Genomic DNA, 20,190 nt, shown 5'->3' with positions numbered 1-20,190 from the left:
CCAGCTCTTCTGGGGTATATCAGGGCCACGGCAAGCAGGCAAGGAATAAAGACAGGCTCAAGCTCCCCCAGGCTATGAGATATGGACCCCAACAGAAGTGGGGATGGGGAGCAATTTTATTTGGAGTGAAGGGGATGGAGAGGGCAGGCAAGACAATGACTGTGGCGTCTAACCAGGTGGGAGGGCTAATTATTCCAGATAGTGGCTTCATCATGAGCCTCTTACAGCTGGGTAATTTCCGTGTTTTCAGTTCCTGTGTATTTAATAGCATTATTGGATGGCATTCTCATTGTTACTGTTGGCTGCTTAAGTGCGCTGTAAACTCAACTTCAGAAGCCAAGTGTCACCCTCCTCTGCCCTCTTCCCATCCAGCCCTGCCCTATCCATTTCATGTTTAATTCCAGAAGGGACTGTTTTCTTCCCAGTCTCCTCTCTCTCTTCACCTTCTCTTCCCTCTAATGCCCTCATCTGCCTTTACACTGTCTGCTTCGGGGAGAAGACTGAATCTATCAGTGAATGAAGGCAGCATAAAACAAAACCATTTCATAGATGCAAACTGTGTCATTTTGAAAGAAAGCCGGATGCTAACCCTCCTGCTCTCCTACCCGCTCCAGCAAATTTTTTTTTAACGCTGCTCCTTGTCTGAAACAGACAATTAAACAGAAAAGAGCCACAAACATGGAGCTTTCAAGCACGCTAGTACATTAAGGCAACCAACTAGCAGCTTTCACATGTGATAACCATCAGGTTTGTACCTCCTGCTCCCTTCCCCGCTCTGTTCACAGAACAAAGCCAGCGATACCTCCTAAGAGCACAGGCAATGCCAGCCCTGACCATGTAGCAGGGGCCTCCCACCGCCATCAGCTGTGCGAAGCCCTAGGCAGTCCCTGATTTTCAGTTTCTAAAGCTTTCGGGACCAAGAAAGTATTGACACTAGGGTTTTCACAAGCATCACAAACTGGCCAAGGCTGAGGCAATGCTGTTCAAGCTCTGCGACTGCCCTCCCATCACTCATTCACCATCAGGAAGATCCTGATGCCAACAGCTTATGCCCAGAACTACATGCACTAACTGCCGTCAGCACCACTTCTGGGAGTTGCTCTGTTGTGTTCAGCCAGCAACTGCAGCTTAGACATCCCCAGCTGCCCCTTCCCAGCCCAGTGCACCCAGCAGCACTCAGTGACTGCAGGCACAGCACTGCCAAAGCAGCTGAACTACCATAAATTGCAGTAAGTAACCCCCCCACACACTTGACTTCACAGGCATAGCTGACCACCCCAGTTAACCCCTCTGTGCCTCTCCCATCGTTTCTCTCCTCCTCTCTGCCAGCAGCTTTGCTGCATCTCTCTTGTAACCTGCACTGCAATGTGACAGGGTAAATATTCCACCTGATATGGACATCAGTGTCATAACTGACATGTTTAACATTGGGCCAATACATTACCAGCAAGAAATTACCAGCAAGTAACTCCTTTTCCAGGAGTTACATCTGCACGTCCCACCTGTGTTTTTTGAGGACAGGTGGCTCAGCACTGCCTTAAAAGCAAAAGAAGCTGGATCCCTTTATGACATTTCAGTACGAGCAACTGAAATCCCCAGAACAAGAAGTCATACTCTGTGCGTAGGAGAAGCCAGCTACACCCAGGACAACAAGCAACCCCTCCTTCCACCAAACCTTTTCTAAAGCTGCCATTTGGGAAAGAAAAAAGGATGCTGAGTGGCATCTATCTGCAGCTGCTCCAAGAACACAGAAACGTGGTTTGAATATAACTTCCAGCTTAAATAGGACTCAGAGTGTCTGTAGTGAGATGCTAACTTGTAAGAGTCACTTTTAAGAGTCCATGGGAGCCCCTTCATTTTGTGTACAGGAGTGAAAAAGTTGTTCCAGATCCAGCAGACAGCATATCAATCCACCAAGAAAGCTGGGAGCCAGTATCAGTAAATCAAAGTGTGCCTTTCTGTTAATACTCTCTCATATGTTCTCATTTTATACATCCCTTCACCCAGTCAGAAAGTAGCCCTGGAGTATTTAGCTCCATTCAGGGATAGCACTGCCATGTATCAAAGTGTCAGGAGACCCACCAGAGATGAAATCTGTCCTACTGCTCTCAAACCACAAAAATCAATTTTGTCAATGCCAGTGGTTACGGACAAACCGGCTGTGCTGCTGGCATCCCCCTCGGTGTGGGGTAGCTCCAGGGTGCAGCGCACCAACCCCACCAGGCGCTCCCTCTCCAGCCCTCTCTGCACGCAAAGGGCAGCTGTGCCTCCCGCTGCCACTGAAACCTAAGAGCTGCCGCGCTGGGGACTTGCAGGCACGATGGCTTCTGTGCTCACCTATTGCTGTAAGTTCAGCATTTCTACAGCAAGGCAGCTTCCTGCGCAGAAAAATATCTGCGCTCTTTTTCATGACCTCTAAAAATGGGGTCTCATTTCATCTTCCCAGGCAGCTGCGGAGAGCGGCAGCTGGTGCGGAGCAGCAGGGAGCGGCCTCACGCAGAGACACTTTAAGTCGATGGAAAAAAGCCAGTGCCTCAAGGCCACGCTTTCAAAGGTATTCACAGAGAGCCAACCAGTGGGATTCCCAAAACTGCTCCACCAGGCAAACTCCTCCCCGCCTGACCCTGCTGCATCCATCCAGCAGATCCGGAGTAAAATGGTTAGGGACAGAATCCTAAAAAGTGGGGTGAAAACTCCCAGGATTTTCACACCATTGTTTTATGTTTGTGGCACCTTCCACAGCTTAATGGGGCAGGTGCTCCCCTACAGAACAGTGCCTGCCTGCTACTGAGTCCACACTGTATGCGAACACAAACAGAGCATCGTTACCATGATGTACTAGCATGGAACACCACACGCACAGGACACGGCTGCAATTCAGAGCCCACGCCGAAGCTGGAAATTAACTACCGTTTCCCCTCAATTAAATCTGAGGATCTGGCATCCCAGGAATATCATCGGCATGCAAGCTTTTAATCTTCCATGTACCTCCACAGGCTGCATGAAGTGCTTACACAGAAAAGCTGGAACAATGCTGGTGTCTGAACCATGACACACAGAGCAAAAGCTGAGCTGCCCAGCACTGGGAGAATTTCCCCTGCCACCATGGAGAGTCACCGTGTCCCTGCACGGAACAGGCACAGTGCCCGGCCCACCGGTCACACTATGCAAATAAATAGAAGGAGAGGAATCAAGCCTCTTTTATTTTAATAGCCGTACATAATGAAGAGTATCTTTATCTGGTACATGCGTTTATCCCAACATTCAGATGAAGAGGGGAAATTTTCACTCCTTTCAAACGACTGTGGGACAGGAGTTAAACTACAGGTCAAAATGGCACTCAATATGCTGGCCTGAGAACAATACTTCTCATTCAAATCCACAAGCCAGCCACTTGCACTAGTCATCCCCAGCAATTAATCCCCCACGAAACACGTTTGATTAAATCTTTTCAAGCAAATCCTTTGCTTTGCTTTTGTTAGTTCACTTCTTGTCAACATCTATTAAAATATGCCTTTAATTCTCCCACAATCTTAAAAAACACCGATTCCACTGTCTTCAACTTTAATCAACTGTATGGCCGGCATTTTTCATTTCATAATAATGTGCTGTTTGGAATTCAAGAGGCAGGCTCAACATCAATCATTCGGCAAGAATTTTTCCACTGCAATAAATATGCAAATGAGGAAAGCCAGTCAGTCGTATTTCAGGCCCGACTTGCTAGTGTTTTAAAAAAGACACAAATTTATTAATTGCCGTTGGCCAGCGGAATCCTATTACTTTGGGCATTGATTACAAAGCTGTGTGAGTGATTATTGTGCAACTCGCAGGCTATCCAGGCATGAGGAAAAATTATTAAAGCAAGGCAGAGATTATCAACTCAGAATAACAATAAGCCTTAACATTTTAGGCCTCTAACTTCTTCAACAAAGAATTACGCCCGAGCTCCAGTGTATCATAATTCTGAAGTCTGTCAGTATTACTTTTGGAGCTTGCTCTATATTCCCAACAGCAGAGCAACATTACCAGCCAGGAAAAGGCGGGGGGAATTCCTCCAGGTATTGCATCTTAAACACAGGGCTTTGGACAACAGCTTTTCTGTAATTCCCGCTGCATAACTAACCGTAGGAGCAACAACATGGTGCAGGCAGGACTATCACTATCTTCAGATAGTGAACATCCTGGTGCCCCAAACCCAAGATGGCACAGAAGCAGAAGGCTACTGATAAGCATCAGACAGAAGCTACACCAGCCAGCCTAGAGCCCTCTGGCAGCAGAGAGTGATCTGATTTTTTTTAGAGGTGGTATAGTTACATACACATTTCTCACGCACTTAAGCTGAATCCTAGCACAAAGCACTTGTAAATCTGTACAGGTCATTTTAGGGAATTATGGGAGTAACATTCCCTTCACGCTTCCCAAAACACCAAGATTGTGGAATTTTATCAAATGACAGTAGGAAAAGGTCGACTTTTCTGCCAATTGCAATAAAAAGGTCTGCTCCACACCGAAGGCCCAATTTGCTGGTTCCATTGGAATGCAAATGATGCAAAGCCTTTGCAGAGGGGAAAATTGTATTCCTTCAGCACAAAGGAGCCAATGCTGCAAACCTCTTTCACACAAGCAGTTCAACTGACTCCCAAAGAGTTACAGAACAGACTCAATTTAGCCCTTTCACTCTAATATGACTGCATTTGACAGTAAGGACAACAGGATCAGACACAGATGAGTTTGCTAAAAGTAAAGAAAATAACTAGATGCAACAACAGAATAAAAGGTTTGGTATTCAAGGATTTTATTAGTGGGGACTGGGGGAGGGGGAAAGCTGAGAAGGGAAAGAGAAACACTTCCATGAAGTTCATGCTCTACTGATTTGCCTCAACCATCATCTCCTGATATCAGTCCAAACCAGGGAGGGGATGGGGCTTGTAAAAATGAGATTTATAAAAACTGATGTTTTACATTACTGTAAATGTAAAGAAGCTGACAGCATGCATTCCCGTCTCTGCGAGGCAGGAATCCCCAAGTACATATGCAAGAATGAGAAAGGAAGAGGAAATGTGAAATTTCATAGTTATCTAGATATTAAGGCCAGAATGGAACATTAGCCCATCTAGACTGACCTCTCCACATAATACCAGGCCATTAATTATATTTATCATGACAAGCACCGAGTTTCCATCTCAAGGTAACCAATTGCCAATTAATCCGAGTTAGCTGACATTTGCACATGCTTGTCTGGATGCTCTGCAAGCCTTTGTTTCCCTGCATCTTTTTTGTGGAGTATACAAGCTAACATGCACAAGTATTTAGCTAAACTCAATTTAATTAGCTACTAATTATCCTGGGAAGCTCAAGTGTAGGCAAACCTATTTGATGTGCTTTAAGTGTGGTGTAATCCCATGGTCCAGAGTTTGGCTGTACGGGATCAACAACTACGGACTCTCCTACCATTTCTTGCACAAGAATTCATGACAGCTTTAAAGTAAACCTCAAACGCCAATAGTGTCCAACACGTATGGCTATGGAGATAACCTACAGAATGGGAGCATTTCCTTTTTACCACATCTGTACAAGAGAAGCAGACAAAAATTCCGCTCAAAAAAGACTAAATACCACACTTGGCACTCAGTGAGGAAGGGCAAGAGGGGTTTTTTTTCTGGAAAAAAAAGCCCCAAACTATACGTGAAATAAACATCCAGCACTTCTCCACTACCTCCCACACAGAATTTCTGAACAATTCACAGACAGTAACAAGAAGTCACAAAACATTTTCCTGGGACCTTGCAAAGCCCAAATTCTGCACATGCACAAAACATCACACACCCCCATTACCAAACCAAACACACACGAACAACAACAGATCTCCAAAACCAAGACCTGTGCCTTTGTCTAAAGCGTCTCACTTTGTATCTCTACCATCTCACTTGCTGGCACATATGCAGAACGGCCAACCGTGAGCCCAGGAGTGTATCACCCTTACTGACCCCAGTTTTTACTAAAAGCTCTCAATGGCACAGGATCATTACAGTAAAATTTCTAGAAAAGGCTCCAATTCATTCATTTATTTCAGTTGAGAGAAAAGTCTTCATTAATGTCAACAGGCTTTGGCTCAGTCCCAAAAGGAGTTGAATAGATTCTTCATTAGATCAGAGAGGAAAGGTGAAATTTGGGGACACCTGCATCCACATCCATTTAAATCAAATTCAACCCTGCATGAATCGACAAGCATGATGTTTTTTGTATTCATAAAGTGTCTAGACTAATACAATTCAATTAAAATGAACTACCAGTTTTAAGTGGGCTAGATCTGATCACAATAATTTACACTCAGGCTTGAAACTCAGTTCTGCTGTCACACATTTGTGCAGGCTCCCAGTAAAATCTTCAAAGCAAGAATATATTTAAGTCCATGATCTTGCCTAGCACCAATTAATCCTGTAACTGCTCTGTGCCTCTGGAAACTGTGTAATCTCCCTGTGCCTCAGTTCCTCCCCCACTCCCCTGTGACACCTACCCTGCTCTGTACTAATGCATTATCATCTCCAGATGTACGTATGGATGCATTTTAGTTTTAAAAGTAATCCACAAATACAGATGATAACAAAATTATCAGTGAATTATTGGCAGCCGATTCCTGCAGGCTTCTCCGAAAAATCCGGAGCCTGTGTCAACAAAGCACATTTCATCTGACAGCTTTTCTCCTACCAGATGTGTAAAACGACAACCAGGTGCAGCCAAGGAGCGAGGCAGAGGGTGAGCCCATCAGACAGAGCATGCTGCACAAGTGGAGAGGAGGATGCGTAGAAGTAAACAGGTTCTCCAGTACCTAAAGCAGGCTTATCTTATTCAAAGTTAGTCAATGCTTAATGAGCTTCTTCGACATGACTTACCTGGATGTTGTACAGAATGTAGTTACTACTTTTTTTAAGGACCAGGAATCAGAGGAACAGAACCCAGCAAAAATCCTCTATTAAAAAGACACTGAGAACCAACAAACAAACCTACACTGAAGAGATACTAAATAGAATCTCTCCCAGTGTTGAGTCCCTTTTCAGCAAAATATTACAGAACCAACTCAGAAGAAAAGAAAGATACTAAGTGTTAAGCATTTATACAGCAATGTTTAATATGCAAGAATGTAAAACCAGAAAACACATGGCATCTTTGGAGGTCTCCTGCTGGCAATGAATGTAAGTGGGATTCTTAATCACATCCTTAAGAGGCCTCATCCACAAATGTGCTGTTCAGTCACAAGCCACAGATATTTGTCACGGGAGCAGTTAACCAACCTGGCGTACCAAGAGCCCAACTCAGGCAATTACTAGAAAGGTCCACACAGCTCCAGGTGGAAGCATAGTCCTTTGCCAGCACTCTGGCTACAAATGCACCTATTTCCCCCCCCAGAAACAGACTTTTCTGGGTCAGGAAAAGTGTTTGCCTGGACCTCACATTACAGGAATAAAAAAGTCAGCATCTCCTTCATCTCCCGGAAGACAACAAATGCCCAGCCTTGTGCAGTCCCAGGCAAGTCCTGCAAAGTTCTGGAAGTGCTCCTTTTGGCTCTACTTTTTAATAAAACAGGATTAAACAGCAACCTCCAGCTAGCTGCACCTCAGACACGTAACACCTTAAGGGTAACTAATAACTAAGCAATATGTAATACAATTTATCCAGCAACTGACTCTGAGCTGAAGAAACTGGCTATGGTAAGATTATTCATATAAGGATTGCTTCCTACAAACTTTCCACATAGCTCACACTCGTTTCCCTTGTTTCATCTTTCCACATCTTTCTTTTGAATAAATTTTCTTCACAGCACCCCATTTAAAACACATGTTGAAGGATGTAAAAGTTGCACGCGGTCTACCATTCTGCAGTCCACACTCAGTATGGAGAAGGAAAGGCAGGACTGGGAACCACTGTTCAGGCAGCAACTGCCATTTCCTATTTCAAGGTGTAATTGCACCCCTAGAGCGGCCACAAAGAAACACGCTATCTGCAACACCATACAGGCTGCAAGGAGCACTGCTGGTAGGATACTGGTCTCCATCACTGCATTTAACTTATTCCCAAGAGGCAAGAATGCACTATTCTACTGTCCTCAGGCCCTGGTGCAGTCTGCTTCTAGAGCGAACAAGGTCACGGGCTGCAGCATCGCTCATCAGCCTGCTGTGCTAACTGCAGCACTCTTCAACGCCCTGACTCCAATACAAGCTCATCTCTTTTGTGAGCCCAATGCAACAATTCTTCTGGAGGAATTTCAAAGGGGATACCACAGAAATGCTCTGTAATGGGGGAGACAATGTTTTTTCTGGATAATGCACCCTCCTTGGACACAAGGAACACTGGTATTGTGTTCCATGCATGGATGCAATGCCACTAGCTCGCAGCCACAGAGGATGTCCATGGATGAATCGTCTAGGGTAACATCACAGTCATCAGGAAAATAAGACCTAGCTGACTACAGGGAATACAAATCAAAGTTCAAACATCACTGTCAGTTAAGAAAAGATGCACAAATTTCAGCAGAATTTAAAAAGCTGTATACAATTCTGTATCTATTAGCAGTAGACAAGGCACTGTGCTGAAAAGTTCAGGCCGCTGCTAGGCAGAGCTCACTGCTGCTGCTCCATTAAAACATTAATAATCCAAGCAGGTTTGGGGATAATGGCCTTGCAAGCACATGGAGCATTTAATTTGATTTTTTTTTTATTTGATTCACTTTATTCAAGTTTATTTTCTTATTGATCACAAACCTTTGTATAACTTCTCCACAGCTCTACAAAGTGTAAATAACAGTTAATTTTTGTTGTCCCCACTTTCTGTTCCTTCAGCAAGCAAATCCATTCTTACAGACCCTGCATATCTACTTTTACCAAAACCAGCATTTTCTCCATTTCTCCATAACAATTTATCTCGAGCTTATGCTGAAAAATAGAAATGCAGGATTCCAGTATTTTCTCTTAATCCACTGACAGATTAAGTCAAAGCAAAAAACCAACCAACCAACCAACAAAAAACCACAACCACACAAAAATTCAGCCAGTAGTGTACATTTCAGGGACCTATTGAACTCTTGGAAAGTGAAAGCATATACATATGAAAACATATACAACTACTCGTCCCTCTAAAGTCTTGCGATTTCCACCAGCATCTTGCCTTCCGCAAGATCCTCACCCGAGTTCCCCTATGTTTTTAACTCCTCATCTTGCCAACTAAAAACTTAAAATAACATATTACACTATTTAAAAGCTAGATTTCCCAGCTCTTTTTGTGGAGCATAAATTACTAGTCACTGAAAAATTCCCAGCTTAGTATTTTTAACCAGAATTATAAAGAGAAAGTAATTAAAATAGCAGAAACAGAGCTACATGACTGTATCGGGAAGCCTAGCTACCCAGGGCACATAGAACAATAGCTTCTAGCCTTTCTCGATTGAGAGATACCATTTCTTAAAGCTCCTGCTGCCCCCCTGCCCCCCAGTTAGCTGTGAGGGTTTTGTCACTGTATCAAGATTTAACATAACAAGCCTCATACCTAGGAACTGTTAATTCCTGACATTGGATGTGGCTTCACTAATATTGCTTCCACCTCTTCTTTGGCTCTTTCTTGCCCTTGAGGTAATTTTTGGTGACATTTTCATGAAATCCACTCCTAACCTTCCTCCCCCTTGAAAACATACACAGAAATATGAATGGCAGGCATGCAATCTGTGCAGAGACACAGCACAGAAACTTGCACCTTGCACTCTTTTTCTATGTAAATAATGCAAGGATCCTGCGGGAACATGCCAGGGATTGGAATTTTTAATTAATGGGTCTCTTTAATGTGCAAATCAGGAGCAGATTGCAAATTCTGACTTGCATTGATTATGAAAAACATTAATTGAACGTGCAAGACCCCAAACAGAGGCAACATCTCAAGCCCTGGACTAGACTGGAAGATACGGTGCAAGAGAATACAAATGTATCTTGGAGAAACAGACCACTCCAGGCAGCAGCATCTCAGACACGTAAGCTGTGGGAGTTCACGTGTGCAGTGCATTAAACGTTAAACATTTGCACCACATTCCCGCATTCAGCGCACAGCCACTGTGATTTCAGTATTAAAAACCATTCAGACTTTCTCCATGGATGCAAAACAGAAATAAACATGAGCTCCATGACCACAGTTCGGTCTCCAATTTGTATGTAAAAAGGGGTGACAGAAAAAAATCTGGAATATAATTAAAGATTAAAAAAAAAAAAAGGAAAGAAAAAGTAAGACAGTGCAAACAAAGCAATGCTGTCTCTTTAAACAGAAATTCATCCTATATAAATTATGGCCATAAACTTTTCCTGCAGTGCAGCCTAATTAATTCTTGTTCTATACACAAAGGGAAATGCTGGGTGACAAATGGGTGTGAAGCCTGAAAGCTGCCAGGTCTGCAAAACATTTTCTACTTCAATTTATAAGCAATTTTGCAGTAAATCATCCACCAGAACCTGAGATCTCAGGAATCCAAGACTGTCCAAAGCACACTGTATCATTTGTTTTTTAAAAATTATTTCATAAAAGATTACAAAAATAATAAATCAAACACTTGAGGTTTTGTAACCTCCAATCTCAAAATTTGGAAAACATGCACGACCTTACCATTTTCACTCAGATCTGGCTTTAAAACTGCAAATTCTGTTGAGCATTGCCGTCTACTCTTTAACACAATTATACTCAAACCCTCAGGGAATTTCCCTACCACCACTGGCTGCATCAAGGGTTGTCACAAGTGGGAGATACCAAAGAGGCAAATACTCGAAGGACCATTTTCCATTTCAAAAAATTCTTCCTTCCTGTGAGCATAGAGCAGAAATTTCATGAGAAATGGAAGGACTTGGGATAAGTCACTGAAAGCATTTGGGGCAGCTTTCAACGACATGCAAGGGACTTGTCCAGGGCCTCAGAGAGACCTGGGTGCCAAGACCTGTCCGTGCCATCCTGCCTTCAGCTGGCTATAGTGTACACCCAGAGTCAGGACTTTTGGCACCAAATGCTTCGTGCAACTTGAACGCGAAATCATTTCCATGTACTCCATGAAGGTGACTGAAAGCACGCCAAATGTATTTTCTGGATTTGGAAAGAAGTGCTGAGGCTTCCCTGAAAGAAGAGTATCATCCAGTCCAAAACAGTGTCAATGTCACGATTATCTCAAGATTCAGTACTTACGAAGTCCTCTCTTCCACTCATCTTTTAAACTTTCTCCTGCACAGTTCTTCTAATTTTTCCAGCCTGAGGAATGGGATCCTACCCATAAGCTGGTAATGCAACTGGGATGAGAACTCAGGAGTCCACAAATGTTCACCCAGCCCATTACATCACTGTTCAAAATCGAGTAAAAAAAAATTTGTTTTTATAGAAGCCACTACACCAAACCACTTGATCAGCTAAAAACTAAGACTTTTACTGGAAGGTGATTTATAATAAGTGAGATTTTTTTTCCCCTTCTTGTAAATCGAGGTGCATCAATTCATGAAAGAACTTTAAATGTATCATGATGTATATTTTCAGAAAGGACTTTGTTTCACCTCCTGAACCAACAGGTCACAGCCCTGTTATCCAGGCAGAAGCTCTGTGAGTGACAATGTAACACAGCTCAGACTGCCCACCAGGTAAAGCTCTAGCTGTCGATTGGACATGAGTCCCTCTCACAGCGCCCAACACAGCAAACTGAGAGAAATGGGTCCTTGCCACGTAACACCAGCTACACCCCCTAGTCTTTCATAAGATCTTCACATATAAGTTTACTCCTTATTTCATGTTTGGCACTTTGTAACTTCTGCAAAGAGCATCTTTGCAAGGCAGTGAAAGGTAGCTGCACTGGACAATAGCGTAGCTTATAAAAAATTACTATTTATTGTAACCTACTTTATGTAGAGTTCCAGATTTAATTAAAATATAAATATATAAGTAAAAGAAGGAATATAACTTTCGTCCCTTAGAAAGCGCCACAGAACACTAAACAAGTGCAGTAGTAGAAGAATGTTCCTACATTCATTATTTTCTGGTCTGTCAGTCCGAGCACTTCCTCTGCTGAATTTGCACAGGTCCATCCAGCTTTATTTTCTTGCTGTCTTTACAGATGAAATACAGAACATGAACCCAGGCTACCAGAAACATCAGAGTGTACCAAGGCAACTTTCCTGTTCAGATTATGAGAAGAGGGTGGGCAGGGAATCACTGAGCAGTTATTAACAGTGGATTTTCCTTTAGTGTTCTGGACAACTGAGAGATTAGCCTCTCTGCTGTACCGTGTACAGTATTATACTCCATGTTCTTGGATGTATTTTGCTTATGGGAAATATCAAAATGTCAACCATTGTTTCTGTTAAAGGTCTTTAATGATATTGCATTTTAGACCTGTAATGAAACATGGTGCTCAGTGCAGTTTGTAATGCATCTCATTAAATACATTAATAACATGTATTTCACTGAAAGGTCAGCTTAGTATTGTTGGGAGTTTGCCTTTCTTTCTTTAATCATTTCATTTAAAGCAGCAGAGCTAACTTTAAAATATAAACTATCTCATCTGCTCTAACTGCAGATAAGCTGATTAGCTGCCATGTTCAAATCAGGCGTAAGCTGTAAGACGAGTCAAAACTTGGTGTAGGGGCAAGATTCAGGGTCAAGTTCAATGATTGTGGAAGTTCCTAACCCAGTTTTAAGATGACTTGTGCCAGCCCAGGCTAAAATTTCTCCACGCACCGGTATCGCTACAGCATGTACCGACTGGCACGGTGTGGCTGAGTGGATATACAACCACAGCCAGGCAGATGGCCCCAATGCACCTCCGGCCTTTAACATGAAAGGCTGCAGGCACCACTATGGTGTTTCCTACCAACTGGTTCCCATAAGGGAGCCTCTCGTGACGCTCCCCAGGGTGCTCACCTATGGGGCTCAAACGTTGTGGGAAGTCCACAGTATCTCAAGATTGGGAATGAAGAAATAGAAGTGGAAGGGATAACCACCCTGGCAAGCTTTAAAATGCTACTGAGCTTATCTTTATAATTCACAAATCACTGGAAGAATATCCTATGAAGTTCATTAATTTCTGATCAGTGTGATCAGAAAAAAGAACAATCTGTGCTCTGTAAATACTGTCATCTGTCTGGGTTTTGACAGAAAATAACATGTCAGGGAGGAATGGGCACCAACCGATACCTGAAGTAGTTAGCATTTATTCCTAAGGATAACATACCAGACATTTATCTCCCTGTGGATTTCCTTAAGACTAGAAAAAAAGGCGTCCAATCCTAAAAATTAAATAGACCCACAACACACTTTTATGGGGTTTTTGACTACTTTGCACTTATCAAGTGGAGCATGCACACTGTATTTGCCATATTGGAGAATCGAGTACAAATTTCATCAGTTTGGTATCATTAATAGTAATCCTAAAAAAACAAACAGAAGCAGCAGCTCCAAGCTGAAAAGATATTTGCTGTTGATCAAACAGCACAGGCCCTCTCCTTTGTGCTACATTACTCCTGGTTAGGGCAAATCTTTGTATTCACTGACCCAGCACAAGATTGGTACCACAAGGTGTCTCTGGACAAAGAAGCATCCTAACGCGGCACCCAACAGCAATAACCAAACCTATTATTTCTAAGATAGAGCACAAACCAAATTTGATAAGCAAGCTAGAAATCACAGCAGGACTTGAGCTGAGACTAACCAACAACACGTAAGTGATGACAGGCCACCAGCAGAGATCAACTAGGCATATACGCACACGGGTGACAGGAGACATTTTCTTTGGGGTAGCAAACAGTTTTTGGTTTCTGTTTGCACAGTATCTAATTAATGTTTAAGGCAATACAAACCAACAGCTAATACTAAAGACATGCAACCCAAAGCCCTCACTTTCCCCCACAGGCAAAACATACTGGCTACAGCAGTCTAACCAAAGTAGAAAGGTTAAAGAATTCTTACAGTTCTCGACGGCATTGTCAAATTCTTGTCCACCTTCCTTTCTGAAGATTGGGTAGGTATCTGGCTGTGGAAGCCGGTTGACTGTCATGAGTGCCTTCTGCATCTTGATTCTCCCTTCCAATAATTGATCCCACAGTGCTTCATAACAAAAGAGAAAATAAAACAATTATTCAGCAAGCCAAAGCATTTGCTCCTTCTGAAGGAGCTGCTGACTTAACAGCACAGGCCCTCTCCTTTGAGCTAAATTACTCCAGGTTAGGGCAATTCTTTGCATGCGCTGACCCAGCACAGAATTGGTACCAGAAAACGTCTCTGGACCAAGCAGCATCCCACCCTATGGTCCTGACTGCAATTCTCTGATCCATCCCTTTGTTTTACTGTTAAAAGGACATTCTGCAAGTGGAAGTTTGATAGTTTAATAGGACAGATAGGAAGAAATTGCATTCAATATTATATTTTGAAAAGAAACAGAAGCAGTATCAGCATCATTGCACAGCACTACTAGCGTAGGATGTCCCCATCCCACAAATATATTCAGTACTGGTTCAATTAAGCCAGTGGATAAATGCACTTCATAACATGAGATTTTGCAGCAGCAGTGACATCAGCTTGCACAGCAGATTTGGCAGAACATTTGCAAATGACTAGGGCTGCTGTAGCATGCACATGCAATATGCTAACAGCATGTTAACATGGTGAAGCGGTTCCTAACATGGCCAGTTTCTATAGTGTCAGCAAGGTGAAAGTCTTGTCAAAACACAAAGCAAACATGCACAAACCTAGCTGGTTCCTCACAGCTTTTCCCTTTTCTACTTCTTCATCCTCTTGTCCTTTCGAGAATGTCATCACACCCCCATCATCTTCACTGTCTTTGGTTTCCTTTATATCAATGTGGTTTTCACTCCCATACTCCTCCTCCTCACTTCCTTCTTCCATGCTGGAATCGTCATCATCTTCCCCTTCACTGCTTCCTGTATCATCCATCCCCTCTGTAAATTTCTCAAAGTCTGTGATATTCTGGAAACTTAACTTCGATGCCTTAGCCTTGACAGACAGATCTGTCTCCTCATCATCTTCCAAGTCATCCTCCTGGTCACTGCCAGCACTGCTGGGCTTCTCCTTTGTTTTAGTGCCTAAGCTGTCATCCTCTTCTGAATCTTCGCTGCTGCTGTACCATTCATCTAATGCTTCTTCAGCTAACAATTAAAAGGGAAAAAAAATTATTTGCTTACCAGCAGAATGTGCCACTTTTGTAGGATGCATCATCAATAGCTAATGGTTTGGGCTACTTGAGCTCCAAATTCCATTTTATTTGGGTATGATGCTACTCTTTGTTTTGGCTAAAAAATGGAAATGCAAGGCCATATTCACAAAAAGATCTCAGCTCACATTTTCTGCAGCCACGATTAGTAGATCCATGGCTCAGCTTTCCCACTAAACAATGACATGATAAGCAAACAACATGGTCAGAATTTGCTATATGCATTTTTAATATAAGAATCTGTATATACTTGCAGTCCCCAAGATATATTGGCTTAAAAATGGGAGCTGTTTCTTTTCCTCCACACAATGTTCAGTCAGTGCATGAACCTCACCTTAAACTTAGTCACACTCTTTCCTCAATTTATAGAAGTGACCTCCTCTTTAGGATTTCCCTTTCCCTCAGGCCAAAAAATACAGCCTGAATTCTGGAAAGGCACTTCAAGATGTCCAACTTCATTGTATCTGTTTATTGCCCTGTAATGGGAACCTTAAGTTTGTCGCCTCAGTTCAACAGACAGCACTAGCTCAGTTAACATGCCAACATCGAATTTTGATTAGTCTGTTGAAAAGGGGAATGAAATGAGATTTCTTACCAGATCCTTCTTCAGACAGAGCATCACCCCAGAGTTCTTCCCTCAAAGCTTTGCGAGACGTAGCCTTTCCACTGTACCTTTTATCAGCTTCCAAGAGAGATGCTGAAACTTTTTTTCGTATGTTACCAACAGGCAAAATGTCATCTGCAGTTTCATCCTCAAATTTGTCAATCACTTTAGCAACTGTAGCTGTGGGGAAGAAAAAGAGAGGGAGGGGTGTCTAAACTGAAGAGAGCTTCAAATTACAAGTCGCTGCAGGAAGGGGCCACGGAAAACTCCTCATGCGCTACAAACAAACAGGTGAGCTGGGGGGCAACACGGCCTCACATGAAAGTCTGATTTTTGGGTTTTGAGAGGGAGCAAAGCTCTTTCCTGCTGGGCAAAGGAAAGCCAGTACACTAATTTTCTGCAAAGAGGGAAAGGTTGCTGGGGAATCAAAGGCAGAGAAAAAGCCTCAAAGCTGGGTTTTGTGTAGATCAACACCAGCCCGGCCTAGGAACCACTGAGGAAAGTAACACTTCAGACTTAGCAGAAGAGATAAGACAGCTCTAAGGGTATTTTCCAGAAAACATCTTGTGACCTCTCTGCAGCCAAAGGTGTTCTCCCACCTGACAGGTTAATCTTTGCAGGAGAAAGGGAGATGTTAACGGACCAATTTAAACGCCCCTCTCAGTACTCTGGACTGCTCTGTCTACACACTTGGTACCACAGGGCTCACCCACAATGCAGAGATTGATGTTTATTAACAAATGCCAAAAAAATCCTGCTGATTTTCTTTTTTAATGAATATTGCCTACATTTACACTTTCTTCCCTGACTCCTCTTTATTTCAAAGAACGCATATGAAGTGCTGAACAACCTAGACTTATCTAAGCCCTTCCACGGATTCACAAGGGTCTCATGAGAAGTAGAGTCCTCCAGGTGAAGGGCTCAACGAAGCTGGAATGCCTTCACTCACTTCACGCTTACAGATTAAAAGAGGCAATTCAGATGCACTTTGACCTCTTGCTATACATACAAGCCATATAAATATGTCAACATTTTAGAAAGCCTAAACAGATAAATTAATTTCACTGTGGTTATTAATCTCTTTCATACCCATCTTCTCCAAGACAGAGGAATAGGACAGTCCAGCAAAGAAAACACATCATACTGTACTCCCTCCCTATTTTCATTCATGTGCAAGACACTCTGTATGCAAAATTACAGGGTTAGCTTTGTTCAACCAATTGAGTGATCCAACTGGCTGAACATCGCTAAGTGCTCTTTTAATGTGTGTTTGGAAATGTTAATGCCTCACATACAGTGTTTACTTGAAGCAGAAGCAGGGGGAAAGGAAAAAAACCTCCTGCTCATAACCAAAGCAACAAGATCTGGTCTAAATATTGTCACTCCAGGTACAGGAGGATGGTGAGATGCTCAGCACCAAGGAATGACCAGGCAAGAGGGGCAGATGCAGAATGACCTGTGACGTTCGACGGATCTTCTGGCCTTCTCAGTCTTGGCACCACTAAAATCACAGAATCATTTAGGTTGGAAAAGACCTTTAATATCACCAAGTCCCACCGTTAACCCTGGACTGCCAACTCCACTGTTACACCATGTTGCTAACACTACATCTACGCCCTGTATGAAGTCTGAAACTAAACTGTGATTACTAAAATGGGAAAAAGCCTTTGCTAACTACACTAATTTCCTCAGGGGTTACTAAAACGTTGCTTGCAAGATACTACTGCTCTCATATATGCTTGTATAGCAGAACCAGGGTAGCTGGCACAATGTTTACCACGACTTGTGCCTCGCACCTCCTAAAGCCAGGCGCTGCCTGCATGTGACGGTGAACTGGCTATCTCAAGAGGCGAGGCACCAGCCTGGAAACCTCGAAGATGACACCGCCACCTACATGTCACGGGGAACGGGACGAAACGTCTCAAAAATCACAACTAAGGCAAAACGAGGTCGATTAAAAATGTAAATTGACAACTGCTCACTGGCAAGTGTCAAAGGACACAGGTGCGGTGCGCTGCGGCCTGCTCGGGGCATGGGGTGTGCCGAGGGGGCTGCCACCACGCGCCGCGCCCCAGCGGGGGAAGCACTCCTGCCCCGGCGCTGTGCCTTTATGGCTCTTTCCCTGGCAATTTCCAGCCGGATCCACTCCCCGGTCTGGCCCCGCACAGCCTGGCCTGCTGGGAGCCTGCGTGGTGCTGAGGGGGCACCAGCCCCTGAGAGAGCCCCGATCCCCGAGGGAGCCCCCTGAGGGAGCGCCGGCCCCCGAGGGAGCCCCGATCCCTAAGAGAGCGCCGACCGCTGAGGGAACCCTGGCCCCGCCGCAGCCCCACTCCCGGGCTCCTGGCGGGCGGGGGCGGCCCGGGGCTGGGGGCGCAGCGGGGGGAGCGGCCCCCGCCCGCGGCTGACAGCGATGGAGGAGGCCGAGGGGCTGAGGGGGCCCCGGGCCTGGGCCCAGCGCCGCCGCGGCACCACGTGCGGCAGGTCCTGGCGGCGCCCGGGCCGCCCCAGCCCGCCCCCGCCAGCCGCGGGCGTTAAAGCCTCCTCCCAGACCTCCCTCACCTTCCTCCGCGTCGTCCTCGGGGTCGCGCAGGCTGGGCCGGGGGTCGAGCAGCTCCTGCAGCTGCTGCGCCAAGGGCGCCGCCATCTTCTCACGGGAGGGCGGGCGAGAGGGAGGGGCGGGGCCGGGGCAGAGCGGAGCGGCGGGACGGGGCCGGGTCCTAGCGCCCGCCCGCCCGACGGCAGCGCAGGGGCCGGGGTCCCGGGGCCGCCGTGGCTGGGGGGGAGCCGGCCCAGCGGGCCGCGGGGCTTCGCCAGGGGCCGCCTTGCCTCAGGCGGCCCTCGGGGCTGAGGTGCCCAGCCAGGGAAAACAGCGATAAATAAAATTACCCGCCTCAATACTGCCCTGGTACTGGTGCAACAGCAACGCTCTGCTGTATAGTTCCGAATACTGCAAGTATTTCTTTTAAGTCAGCGTTGCACTTCTTTTAGCGCCACTGGCTGCACAGAACTGAATTAATAACTGAATTAACGAACTCCTTGTCCCGTAGGGTAATGTGTGGTGGCCGAAGGCTGGGTCCCTCGCCTGCTGGAGGGCAGGTGCTTCGGCGAGCCCCAGGCCTTGCACACTGGTTACACCAGGTGGATCCCTACACCAGGGTTAGTCATGCCAGGTGGATCCTTACACCAGCATTAGTTGCACTAGGGTTAGTTACACCAGGTGGATCTTTACACCATAGTTAGTTATACCAGGGGGATATTTACACCAGGTGGATCCCTACAGCAGGGTTAGTTACACCAGGTGGATCCTACGCCAGGGTTAGTTATACCAGGTGGATCCTTACAGCAGGGTTAGTTACACCAGGTGGATCTTTACACCATAGTTAGTTTTACCAGGTGGATCTTTACACCAGGGTTACTTACACCAGGTGGATCCTTACAGCAGGGTTAGTTACACCCAGTGGATCCTACGCCAGGGTTAGTTACACCAGGTGGATCCTTACAGCAGGGTTAGTTATACCAGGTGGATCCTTACAGCAGGGTTAGTTACACCAGGTGGATCTTTACACCATAGTTAGTTTTACCAGGTGGATCTTTACACCAGGGTTACTTACACCAGGTGGATCCTTACAGCAGGGTTAGTTACACCCAGTGGATCCTACGCCAGGGTTAGTTATACCGGGTGGATCCTTACACCAGGGTTAGTTACACCAGGTGGATCTTTACACCATAGTTAGTTTTACCAGGTGGATCTTTACACCAGGGTTACTTACACCAGGTGGATCCTTACAGCAGGGTTAGTTACACCCGGTGGATCCTACGCCAGGGTTAGTTATACCAGGTGGATCCTTACAGCAGGGTTAGTTACACCAGGTGGATCTTTACACCACAGTTAGTTTTACCAGGTGGATCTTTACACCAGGGTTAGTTATACCAGGTGGATACTTACAGCAGGGTTAGTTACACCAGGTGGATCTTTACACCAGGGTTAGTTACACCAGGTGGATCCTTACACCAGGGTTAGTTACACCAGGTGGATCCTACGCCAGCATTACACCAACCTGGATGAGTCCATACCAGCACCCAAAGCTCCTGGGGCACTTCTGCCAGCCGGGGGTTGGGAGCAGCAGCGGCCGGGTCGGAGCAGTGACCAGAAGGTTCTCCGGGATCTGCCAGGCGGCTTCTCCTGGCCCTTAGCGGACGAGGCGGCCCTGGAACACACGGTCGGGGCTGGCAGCGGGAACAGCAATGGGGGCTGGCGCGTGTTTGTGACAGGGGAGCCAGGACCCCAGGCAGCATCACGAATCGGAGCTGCAGGGGTGGGTCTGCACTTGAGACCCCCCATGCACCGCCCCAGGGG

General features: G+C 45.2%; 1 protein-coding gene across 1 annotated transcript in view; it reads right to left on the bottom strand.

The window, feature by feature from the left end:
- AATF (apoptosis antagonizing transcription factor) overlaps window positions 1–18,497 on the bottom strand; it is a 55,641-nt gene extending 37,144 nt beyond the window's left edge. Inside the window, exons 1-4 of the mRNA XM_055720403.1 lie at window positions 18,393–18,497; window positions 15,825–16,013; window positions 14,748–15,164; window positions 13,969–14,106 (exon numbers count right to left, since the gene is read on the bottom strand). Coding sequence (XP_055576378.1) covers window positions 13,969–14,106; window positions 14,748–15,164; window positions 15,825–16,013; window positions 18,393–18,477 — 829 coding nt within the window. The 5' untranslated portion in view covers window positions 18,478–18,497. The remainder of the gene's footprint in view (window positions 1–13,968; window positions 14,107–14,747; window positions 15,165–15,824; window positions 16,014–18,392) is intronic.
- Between the last annotated feature and the right edge of the window lie 1,693 nt (window positions 18,498–20,190).

The sequence above is a fragment of the Falco cherrug genome, chromosome 1 (genome assembly GCF_023634085.1).
Source record: "Falco cherrug isolate bFalChe1 chromosome 1, bFalChe1.pri, whole genome shotgun sequence".
Taxonomy (NCBI): domain Eukaryota; kingdom Metazoa; phylum Chordata; class Aves; order Falconiformes; family Falconidae; genus Falco; species Falco cherrug.
The sequence above is the reverse complement of the archived record's forward strand: the minus strand, read 5'-3'. Positions and strand labels throughout refer to the sequence as shown.